This window comes from Dendrobium catenatum, unplaced genomic scaffold (assembly GCF_001605985.2).
Source record: "Dendrobium catenatum unplaced genomic scaffold, ASM160598v2 fragScaff_scaffold_1122, whole genome shotgun sequence".
Classification (NCBI taxonomy): domain Eukaryota; kingdom Viridiplantae; phylum Streptophyta; class Magnoliopsida; order Asparagales; family Orchidaceae; genus Dendrobium; species Dendrobium catenatum.
In genome coordinates, this window is record NW_021319584.1 from 1952038 (window position 1) to 1964271 (window position 12234).

The window sequence follows — 12234 nt, forward strand, 5'->3', positions numbered from 1 at the left end:
TGGATCATAAAGTTAGGTAACAATGCACACACACACTCAAGGGGGTGAGTTAGTGAGTTAGGAAGAAGTTGTGTTTTTTGAACTAATCATACAGTATAATTTAAATCATAATAAACAATAAGTTATCAAAAAAAAAAAAACCCTAATTAGAGCACCTGTGATAAGTAAGAATGATTAAATTCATCGTACTGTATGATCCCTATCATATAGGACGATCATGTATAATAAGCAAAATAGCCGCCAATTATAATTTATGTAATAATTTAAAATTCAATATAATTTTCTAATCATAGTGTATGATGTGTATTGTACTGTATGATATATGATAATCATGCCTAAATTAATCCTGGATTAGAGGAATAATTATGGTTAATTTGTTCAATTAAATTGTATAGGATGATTAGTAAAGATTGTACTGTATGACCTGAGCGATGCATGGGATGATAATTTATCATCACCCATCATCCATGATGAAATGCCATTATTTTTTAATTAATCATATAGAATAAACCCCCAATTTTGTACTGTACAATTTGAGCTTTATATGGTATGATAACTTTTTATCGCCTATCATATTAGACGATCAATACAACCTCTTTAATTGATAGTATAGGATAATATGTTTTGTATTTTCTAAAAAGGCTATTTTATGCTAATCATACTGGAAAATAATTTCAATCATCATGGATGATCAATTCATCTCTTTAAACTAATCGTATAGGTTCTGTCTCCTCGTACAGTACTAAAATGAGTACTTTGAACTAATCGTATCATAAAATCTTGGATCATATTGGACAATAAGTGTTGGTAGATTGAAACTTAGAGCTCTTTGTGAGGCTCTCTATTTATACTCTCACTTGGTTTTATTTAAGAGACTTTTGATGATAATTGTCTTAAGAGGGGGCATAGATAGGGAGTTAATGAGTGCTTTGGGAGAGAAGAGAGGGAGAGTTATTTGTGAGGGAGAATTGTGAGGGATTCAAAAGGTTACTCCATGTAAGGTTCTTTTTTATCTTCTTCAAGTTTTTTCTTTGATCTTTTAGTGGCTTCGAGAAGACTTTCCATAGAACTAATCCCAAGTTCTCTACCTTCTCTAGGAGAGAGAAAGATATTATTGGTTCTCTATCATCTCCAGGAGGGAGAGAAATGATTTCAAGTTTTTTGCCTTCACCAAGAAACTGAAAAAGGATTCCAGGTTATCTTTCTTCACCAGGATGGTGAAAAAGGATTTCAGGTTCTCTGCTTTCATCGGATTGGTAAAAAATAGTTTGTAAGAACTTCTCCGCCTTGGTGTGGGGGCAAAAGGAGAGACACTACTTTTAGTGATATACCTAGAAAGGAGGTTAACAAGGAGTGGATGTATGCCAGGTTGGACCGAATCATAATAAATTTTTATGTATTTTGTTCTTATTATATTGCATTTTTATTTTTTGTGATTTATTGTGTGGTTGACAAACTCTAATTCTTATTATTATGAAATTAATATGCTTCAATATTAGGGGATTAAGGTGTTTATTTTTATATTTAAAAAGGCTACAAAAAGATTTTCTTTTTATTTAATTTTTTTAAAATAACCAATTCACCCCCTCTTGTTTTGCCTCAGGATGGTTTTTTTAAGTTTAATTACCTTCATGAAATTTTAAGTTGTATCAGAGCGAGATTCAAAAACTAAAATTTAGAATACTTTTAAAAAATGATCAATAGCTAATTTTGGTAATTGTAATATGGAGGAAGGGTATTTAATCACTCAATTGCCTTTATTTGATCACATTCCCTTTGATTTTTAGAAAATTTGCATGTCTACTTTCTTGCAATCTATAGATTATCATATATGTATATTAGTTAAGGAAGGATATTCTGCACCTTTTTGTTTTATAAATAGTATTAAAACTGAAATACCATTTTCTGAATAGAGCATAGAGGATAAAGATTTGGCCCAATAAAATGCAAAATATTTAAATTATTTTTTTGTTTGTTAAAATCTAAAGATTACTTGCATGTATCTACTTGCACGATTGTAAAAAAAATTTGGGAAAAATTGTGCATAACTTATAAAGGAACAAATGAAGTGAAATAATTTAGGTTGAAAATTTTTCTCCCTTATTATGAACTATTTCATATAAAACCTAATGGATCTATTTCTTAAAAGTATACTAGGTTCACCCAAATTATCACTTCCCTACATACATTAGGTACTGAACATACAAATTCGAAAAAAAGTTAATAAAATTTTATACTTTCTACCTAGTTCTTATGATGCCAAAATAATTACTATTATGGAATCAAAGGATCTAAATATTTATTCAATTATTAACTTACTTGGATCACTCATTGCTTAAGTGTAAGGAGTGCGTTAAAGGAAGCTTTATGTAGGTGAGAAAAGAAAATAAAAAATTATTACTTTAAAAACTGATGATTCTGATAGTGACAATTTTGTACTTGAAGGTAATAATGACATTGAAGTGATATCATGGAAATTTAAATCTTTCTATGGAAAAAGCAAAAGTGTCATCATCAATGGAATAAAGATAAACCTAAAAAAAAATCTAAGGATTCTTCTGATGACATTTATTTTGAATTCAAGATGACAGACCACTTAAGGACTGAATGTCCAAATCCTAAAGCTTACCCAATCAAGGAGAAGGGTGAAGAAAAATCCAAATTCAAGAAGAGTAAGCAACGTACTCAAAAGGGTTTTTAGGTAGACTCTACTTCAGACTCATCCGAGAGAGAAGCTGAAGGGGAGGTAACTAACCTGTGCTTAATAGTAGATAACCTTCTTGATCATTTTGATTAAGAGGAGGTATGTGAGCTTTCTTATCATGAACTATTTGAAGTTTTTGAAAAACATTCATAATGCATAAATGAAACTCAAGAAAATATATGCAAGTCTCAATTCTAATTTTTTTATCTTGCAAAAATAACATAAATGCCTTAGAAAAGACCACTCTACCTTGGATAACAATCATATGGTCTTACTTAATGAATTTAATGATTTAAATAAAAAACATATTGATTTAACTAATAAGCATAATTCATTGAAAGCATCTCATATTGAATTAGAATATTTATTTAAAGAATTAAAGGCATATTTAGATGAAGTTGATAATAAGGAGTATGTATTAAAAGTTGATAATTCAATTTTAGAAAATGCAAATAAAATTTTGCAAAAAAATTTATTGCTCCTAAAAAAATAAAGCATAAATAAAGCATGCATCATCTACTGAGAGCATGTGCCATAGCCAAAAATGGACTAGTGAATCCATTCCCATGAGTTAGGTGATTTTATTGTGGCATGCTAGGACATATCTCCTACACTTGTACTATCCATCATAAAACATATTTAGTGTGGAGGCTAAAATTGCATAAATCACAGCATAGCATGCAAAAACTTCATCCTTCAATCCAGAAGGTGGAAACCAAACTTATTTGGGTTCCTAAATCTAACCATTGATGATTTTGTAGGGCTCCAATCATAAAAGGCCTACTGAGAGCATGTGGTACCTAGATAGTGGATGTTCAAGGCAAATGACTGGAGATGTAAAGTAATTCATCATGTTGGAGGCTAGGGCAAGACAAAAGGTAACACTTGGAGATAACACTACAAATAAGGTGGTTAGAATGAGTATAATTGGTAACTCAAAAAATTTTATCATTGAAAATATTTTATTGGTAGATGGCTTAAAACATAATTTGCTTAGCATTAGCAAACCTTGTGATAAAAGCTTAAGAATAAAATTTTTATCCACAAGCTGCATGATAAGCTTTAATAGAAAAATTATTTTGTAAGAGAAAATAATTAATAATATTTGCATGCTTGATCTGAATTGCATTGAATTCACTATTTCTCTTTACCTAAAACTATGGATGATAAATCTTAGTTATGGAATTGGAGATTGTAACATGCAAGCATGAAACATCTTTAAAAAATTACCCAAAAAGACTTAGTAAGAGGCATACCCAAACTAGAATTCGCTAAGGATCAGTTGTGTGTTTTTTTTCAATTAGGAAAATAAGTAAAATCCTCCATTTATTCAATCAAGGACATTATTACTAGCAAACCTTTAAAAGTCCTTCATATGGATCTTTTTAGACACGTTATCACTATAAGTCTAGGAGGAAAAGTTTTAAAGTATATGATTATTAATAATTACTCATGGTTTACTTGGGTTAGATTCTTATCTCAAAAAAGTGAATCACTTTGATTTAGAGGAAGCTAGGGTGTGAAATTATGACCATTCATAGTAACCATGGTGGAAAATTTGAAAAATAAAAATTTTGAATCTTATTGTAAGGAGTAAGGGATAGATCATAACTTTTCACCGCCTAAAACTTATCAACAGAATGAGGTAGCTAAAAGAAAGAATAAGACCTTAGTAGAAGTAGCTAGAACCATGTTAGTTGAATACTCACTTTCTAAATACTTTTAGGCATAAGCAGTAAACACAGTCTATTATGTTTTAAATATGGTTAATATTAGATTCAAGCTAAATAAGATACCCTACAAAATTCTTAAGTTTAGGACACCTTACCTCTCTAACCTTCATGTCTTTGGATGTAAAGTGTTCATTCTAAATAATGGTAAATCTATGCTATGAAAGTTTGACCCCAAGTCTAATGAAGGAGTCTTTTTAGGATACTCAAATGTGGGAAAATCCTATTAAGTTTTTAATAAAAGGACACTGGTGGTAGAGGAGAACACTCATATAATTTTTTATGAATTTGATAATGATGGAGGGTTTAGGGTGGAAGAAGAAGAAGTGGTTGAGGTTATCCAAGGAGTAGAATCTACAAATCTGGAAGAAAGGGTATAACCTAAAAACTTTTTGCCTAAAGAAAGGAGATATTTTTCAAGTCATCCTAAAGTACTAATCTTAGTAGACCCATTTGAAGGTAGTAAAACTAAGCATGGACTTAGAAAAAAAGTTAACCACTCTACCTTTATCTCAATAATTGAACCTACAACTATAAATTAAGCACTATCTGATAAATTATAGATCCTAACCTTGCAAGAAGAACTGAATCATTTTACATGAAATGATGTTTGGGAGCTAGTTTAAAGACCTAAGGACTAGAGTATTGTTGGAAAAATATGGGTTTACAAAAATAAAATTAATGACTATGGTGTAGTTGTTTGAAATAAAGCAAGACTAGTGGTTAAGGGGTATAATCTAAAATAAGTTATTGACTTTGAAGAATAATTTCCCCCTATAGCTAGACTAGAAGCAATGACGATGCTACTAGCTTTTGTCTACTTCAAGGGATTCAAATTATACCAAATGGATGCTAAAAGTGACTTTCATAATATAGTAATAAAAGAAGATGTGTATGTTAAATATCCCCCAGGCTTTAAAAATTCACAAATTCTCAATCATGTGTTCAAATTAAAAAGAATTATATGGGATGAAATAAGCACCTAGAGCATTATATGAAAGGCTAAGCACATTCCTACTGTATAAAACCTTTGTTAAGGGGAGCGATGACACCACCCTATTTCTCAAAAAGGTAGGAGAAGAATTACTCATTATTCATATCTATATTTATGATGATCTTTTGAAAAAAGATATGTGATAAATTTTTTAGAATAATGAGTAAGGAGTTTGAGATGAGTATGATGGGAGAACTAAAGTACTTTTTAAGATTTAGTATTAGGCAGAAGGATGATGGAAATTTTCTTAGTCAATCAAATGCATTAAGGACATTCTTTTTTTTTTTTAACAGTGCAAGAGTAATTGTATTAAAAGAGAAAGGAAAGCAACAAACCTAGATACAAGCTAAATTGATAGCATCTCATCCTTGATCAAATCAATCAAAGGATTCAAAATGTTATCAAAAGAAAAACTATCAAAAACAAAACTACCATCAATAGCTAGAGTAGCACAAAAATCAGCTACTTTATTATAATTCCTATTAACATGATGAAAAACAACCTTATTAAAGTCCTTCAAGAAGAAAAGGTCCTTGACCAGCCACTTATCCAATTCTCAATCAACTTTCTTCAAAGAATCTTGTAAGAATGTAATCACATTAGTATTATCACTTTCAATGTTAATACCTTTGCTCTCAAGCATCCAACTTTGTATAAGATCTCTAATGTCCACAATAACCTCCATCTCCAGTTGGGCAATATCCCAATGAATCTTATTCCTCCCAAAAACAAGAAGAAGTCTACCTTTATGGTCTCTAAAGATACCACCGATTCCACCAATTCCACCTCTATTTAAGCTCAACAAAGATGCATCCACATTTATCTTGATCCAATCTAGTGGTGGAGGGCACCAAGTAGAAAATAACTCCCTTGGGAGATTAGCACCCCAACTAACTAGATAAGGAGAAGACTTCAAGGTAGCTAGAGAGAGCACATTTGTAGCCACTGAGGAACTCGGCAAAGCTGCCTTACCATACTGCACTGAATTGGGGTTTATCCAGTTTAAAAACACAGCAACACAGTAAACTCTTACCATACCAGAATTCTGACTAGAAATCCTTTTCAGCTCTTCAAAACAGCCCTCCAAAGATCAAAATGAAGGAATACAAAACGCTCATTCATGAATTTTATTAATCACCTCTTGAAGATATTTACACTGAACAATAATATGCTCATAATTTTTCATTTCCAGACATCCTCTAGCACAATAATCATCAGTTGCTAGTCTTCGGAATTTTAAAAAGTGGTTTGTAGGAATAGCAAATTTCCTAAGCCTCCACCAAAAAATTCCACATTATAGTTTTGCTTTAAACTCTTAAGCCAACTATAAAAACCATCAACATCATTAATTCCTTTGTCTTTCATAGCATTGTCATAAGCCAAAGCAGAAATAGATTTACCCGAGAACTTACATACTGTCTCCAATCGATCTTCCCGCTAGACATCTGGTTTCACATTCTTGATAAGACTTGCTAGATCTTCATGGAACCAATTGAGCAGTTTACCTTCATCCCGTTGTCCTGTATCTGAAATAAGCTGCTGAACTTTCAAATTCTCCAAAGCACTGCAATCAATAAAAGTAGGCCACTCATTTAAGCATCTATCCAGCAACCAAACATCACTATGAACCTGAATTTGATCTCCTCTTCCCACCTTCCATCTAACAATAGGCTTTAAAAATTTCCCTCCATCCTTTAAAATTTTCCAAACATTAGAGGAGCATTTTATGCAGTTGTCATTCAACACATTATTACCAAATTTGGCCAAAATCGTTCGGTGCAGAAGAGTCTCAGGTTTCTGGATAAAGTTCCAGGTTAATCTAGCCCGTAGAGCTCTAGATTTGTTTGTGAATGACCGCACAACCAGACCACCAACATTTCGTGGATTACCAATTTCATCCAATGAAATGTAATGTAATCCATACTTCCCATCTTGCTTATGCCAAAGAAACTTCCTACACAATTTCTCCACCTCCTGAATCACCCTCTTAGGAACAAGAGAATGAGTTATAGCAAAGCTCGGCAAAGACATCAAAGAGGTTTTTATAAGAGTAATCTTTCCTCCCAACTAAAAGGATTTCTTCCCCCACACATTAAGCCTATCAGTAACATAGCTTAATAAATCATGAAAATTAGCAACTACCAAACCGTTAAAGAGAGATCTTAATTCCTAAATAGTGTAATTCCTTATTCACCTTGAAGCCAAGGATTCTTAACACCTTGTTCCTGCAAGATCTATTAACAAACTTCCCAAACATAATTTGTGATTTGTTAATATTAACTCTTTGCCCTGTCCAGCTACAAAAATCCTTCACAATGCAATTGATCAACCAAGCTGTGGGAGCTGAAACCCTGAAGAATAACAGTACGTCATCTGCATACAAAAGGTGTAAGATACATCGACCTCTTGAAGACACTTGAATGCCCAATGTCTGACCTCTTTGTTCAATAACACTAGACAACAATTAGGATCACATTATGAATAAATACGGGGAGAGAGGGCAACCTTGCCTAAATCCATAATGAGCATCAATCCATCTGGTACACTTTCCATTTATAACAATAGCAAATCTAGCATTTACCACACACTCCATTAGAAGCTTCGAAAAGGAAACAGGAAAACCATACCATTGGAGAATTTGATTCAAAGTTGGCCACCCCATACTATCAAATGGCTGCTCCATATCAAGTTTCACCACCATCATTCCTTATTTATTTTTAGGAACTTTGAATTTATTGAAAATTTCCTGCGCCAATAAGCAAAGCTCTGACATTGACCTTCCCGGAATGAAGGCTACTTGTTCCTCGGAGATCGTATTGGGTAAGAAATTTTTCAACCTGTTTACCAACATTGTGGTCACAATTTTATACGTACTTTGACACAAGCTGATGGGTCTGAAGCTAGATGGCACCAGTGGGTTTTTAATCTTAGGAATTAAGAAAATAAGTGTGGCTTTCCAATCTTTATGCATCTCTCCACCAATAAGAAATTTCATAATTGCACTCCAAGTAGTTTCACCTACTATATCCCAGTAACATTTAAAAAAGGAGGCAGTCACCCCATCAATTCCGGGAGACTTATTATTCCCTTGCTGAAAAACTGATCTCTAGCATTCTTCCATAGTAAAATCTGCACCTAGCAATGCAGCACCACATTCATTCAACTTCTATTTTTCTGAAGGCAACGACCAACCAGATAATTCACAATCCCTATACTCCCACTTCTTCTCAAAGAACTATAAGAAAACTTGTTCAATTTGATCATCCTCGTCCACAAGAATGCTATTAACATCCTTAATTTGCCGAATCCAATTAGCATTCCTACGTGCTGAAGTAAAATTATGAAACAACCTTGTGTTGGAGTCACCTTCCACATACCATCTAGCCTTAGCTCTTTAGTTCCACCAAGTAGAGAGTCTTCTAATAGTTATATTCAACTCATGAATCTTCCTTCTAAGCATAAGCAAATCATCACTAGCAAGCCCAGAACCCGCAGCCTCCTTAATTTGTAATTCCATGATTTCACTTTTTAGTTCCTCCTTAAGTTTGTATAAATCACGGTATTTATTCTTATTACAGAAAAATAATGCTCTCAATGTCCTCTACAACTTTAGAAGGACCCGAATCCTTCAAACTAGTCTCAAGCATGCTCCAAAGGCTCCTTCTCTCATTATTGCATCTACTGCCATATATAGTTGCCACCTTCCACACACCCAAAGAAGGTGTTTGAAGAGATCGAATCACCAGTTGAGAAGCACTTCTTTCAACAGCAAAAGAAACAATCTTCGTATTCCACAACACTAAAATGCCACCCGCAGTGCCCATAGCTGGGAAATGAAAGTAATCCCAATCCTTCCCAATAAGAAAATCAACTTCAATTCTATCAATACTAGATAACTTGGTCTCCATCAATCCAACAAAACAAACACCATGATCTCTAACTATCTCATTGAGATACAAAGAAGCCTCTTTTTTCCTGGCTCCCCTGCAATTCTAGAAAAGTAACGAATTCATCTATTTACCATCATGGAGCCATCCCCACCTGGAAAACTTCCTTTAGTCTCCTTCCTCTTTTCCTATGCTCTGGCTCCAAGTGGCCCAATGATTTCAATTCCTTAGCTAGTTTAACCTTCATCAGACTGTTATTCCGAGGAATTACTATTTCCACATCCTTTGGCATCTCAACACCATCAGCCAACTTCTATTGCTGATCCATACAAGAATGATCCATCTCTTCCCCTTCTTCAATTTCATTAAACAGAGCATCAAATTTGTTTGAAACATAAACCCCCCCAACACACTCAATATCACAAACTTCTTTACTAACATTATTTACAATAGCCATATCAGTCAGATCCCTTGAAATTCAAGCTCCATCAATTTTTCCATCTTCTGATTTTGTCCAGCATCAGACTGAGATACATGAGCCAAAACCTCAGTTCCAGCATTATTACTTCCAGGATTATCAACAGCCCTTACCTTACCATTCCAAAACCTCCTATTTTAAACTTAACGTGTATCCACGGCCCATAGTTCTCATTAGTTTCCTCAGCACCTTCCCTGTCAACCTTCCCATCCACATTCTTCTTAGCATCAGCTTTCTTAACCGGTTGCTCCACCGAGACTTTCTTCACACTTTCAGGGCATAGCTTGCTCTCATGCCCCACCTTCCCACACTGGTAGAATATTAAATCAATCTTCTCGTATTCAATTCCTTGGAAGAAATGACTAGCAATCCCATCAACCCACACACCATTTAGGAGACTATTTTCCAAATTCAGTCTGATACATACCCGGGAAAATTCCCGCTTCCCCCATTTAAATGAATTACCATCCAACAGAATAGGAGCTCCAATTCTCGATGCAATCTTAATGAAGTTTTCCTTGTCCCAACAATACAATGGTAAGCAAGGAAACCGAACCCAAACCGGTGCAGTAATTCCTCTGACGGAATTAGGATTGAAAAATGGAGACCATTTATCCATCCCGACAATATGGCCTCCCACGAACTAAGGGCCACCATTCTGAACTTCTTCCATTACTTCCACTGATTTAAACGAGCATAAGATACAATTTAACCCAATAGAAGTCATATGAAAACTTCTGAACTTACTCCACTGCTTCCTCAACTCCAAGCTGCACAGAGGAAAGGAAACTTTATCTCCTAATAACTTAACAACCAGAGAGTGTTTCAGAACCTCCGAATTTAACATTTCCTTCTCAGCATTGAGGTTTACCACCAAACCATCTTTAGACATCTCTGATATAACCTTGTCATTAGAGATCTTGATATGTTGCATCCTTTTCCAGGCTTCTTTAAAATTTCCCTTTATAACATTCAAATCAGAATCCTGCGAAACAGAGGAATCCAGATTCTTGTCCAAACTCAAGTTATTTAGAGAAAAATCATCAACCACTTCCTTTGCATAATTGTCAATCTCAGAAATCAAATCCCGTCCAACTTGTTCTTCATGATTAAACACAAACTTATTAGCTTTCATAATCGGGCTCGTCGATGTAGACACATCTGAAATATTGTCAAGAACAATTTTCCCTTCACAGAAACATTGATATCCTCAGATTCCTGATCAACTGCAACCTGCTTTCCTTTACCATCAATCACCTCTTGACGAACCAGCGGCCTCACACCTTCCCTGATAACAATTCAACCTCCAACCTTACCAATACCACGGTTGGTACCTGCCAAACGAAAGTTCATCATGATCCAAAACAAAGAGAAACCGCCAATCATAAGACTGGCGATCAGCCGGCAGCACAAACTTCCAGCAGCAGGATCTTCTGCCCGCGCTTAGCCCACGAACACAAGAATTAAGAAAATTAGAACTTCTCTCTCTAGAAAAAAATTTGGAGCTTCTCTCTCTAGAACCGATCGACTACACTGACCTCACCTTTTAGCTCTTCAGAAAACCCCATTAAGGACATTCTTGAAAAATATGAAATAGACAAAGACAAGGCAATTAATACTCCCATGAGTTCTACAATTATGATAAGGACTCAAGTGGAAAGTCAATTAATCAGAAGAAATACATAGGAATAATTATATCACTTATTTAGTTAACAAATAGCAGACATGATATTATATTTAGTATTTATCTCTGTGCTCGATTTCAGGTTGATAAAAAGGAATCCAAGTTGACTATTATTAAGAGAATCCTTAGATATCTCTTAGAAACCCAAAACTTGAGAATATAGTATCCTAGGCATAACACTTCCTTTGAAATTATAGAATATTCTGATTCAGACTTTTATAGGATGTAGGGTTGATATGAAAAGCACTTCTGGAACATGTTAATGCATAGGACTTTAGTCTCCTAGTCCAGTAAAAAATAGATCTCAATAACTTTGTCCATAATAGAAGCTGAATATATAGCCTTAGGAAGTTTTTTTGCATAGGCCCTTCATTTAAAGAAACAAATTTTGGATTTATAACTACCTGTATGAACCATCCAAATCTTATGTGATAATACTAGTACTATATATTTTTTAAAAAATCCAATCAAACATTTTAGGACCAAACACAGAGACATAAGACACCATTATATTTGGGACCATGTCACCAAAGGAGACAGAGCTACATCATGTACAGACTGAAAATTAGCTTGTAGATATCTTTACAAAATCACTAGCTTTTGAAACCTTCAGTACCTTAAGAACCATATTAAGTGTCATAGATATTCATGTATGAAAATGGATTCTTTGAAAATCTGAAATTTAATTATTGTTTCTATTTCATGTTTTTATCTTTTAAGTGTTTTCTATTTTTCTTTATACAAGTGTCTTTTTATT

General features: G+C 33.9%; 1 protein-coding gene across 1 annotated transcript; it reads right to left on the minus strand.

The window, feature by feature from the left end:
- Window positions 1-9000: 9000 nt before the first annotated feature.
- Window positions 9001-10412, minus strand: LOC110102802. The gene is made up of 2 exons (XM_020831285.2): window positions 9907-10412; window positions 9001-9412 (listed from the first exon to the last, which is right to left on the minus strand). The coding sequence occupies exons 1-2, from the start codon at window positions 10410-10412 to the stop codon at window positions 9001-9003; spliced, it is 918 nt and encodes a 305-aa protein (XP_020686944.2).
- Window positions 10413-12234: the final 1822 nt, after the last annotated feature.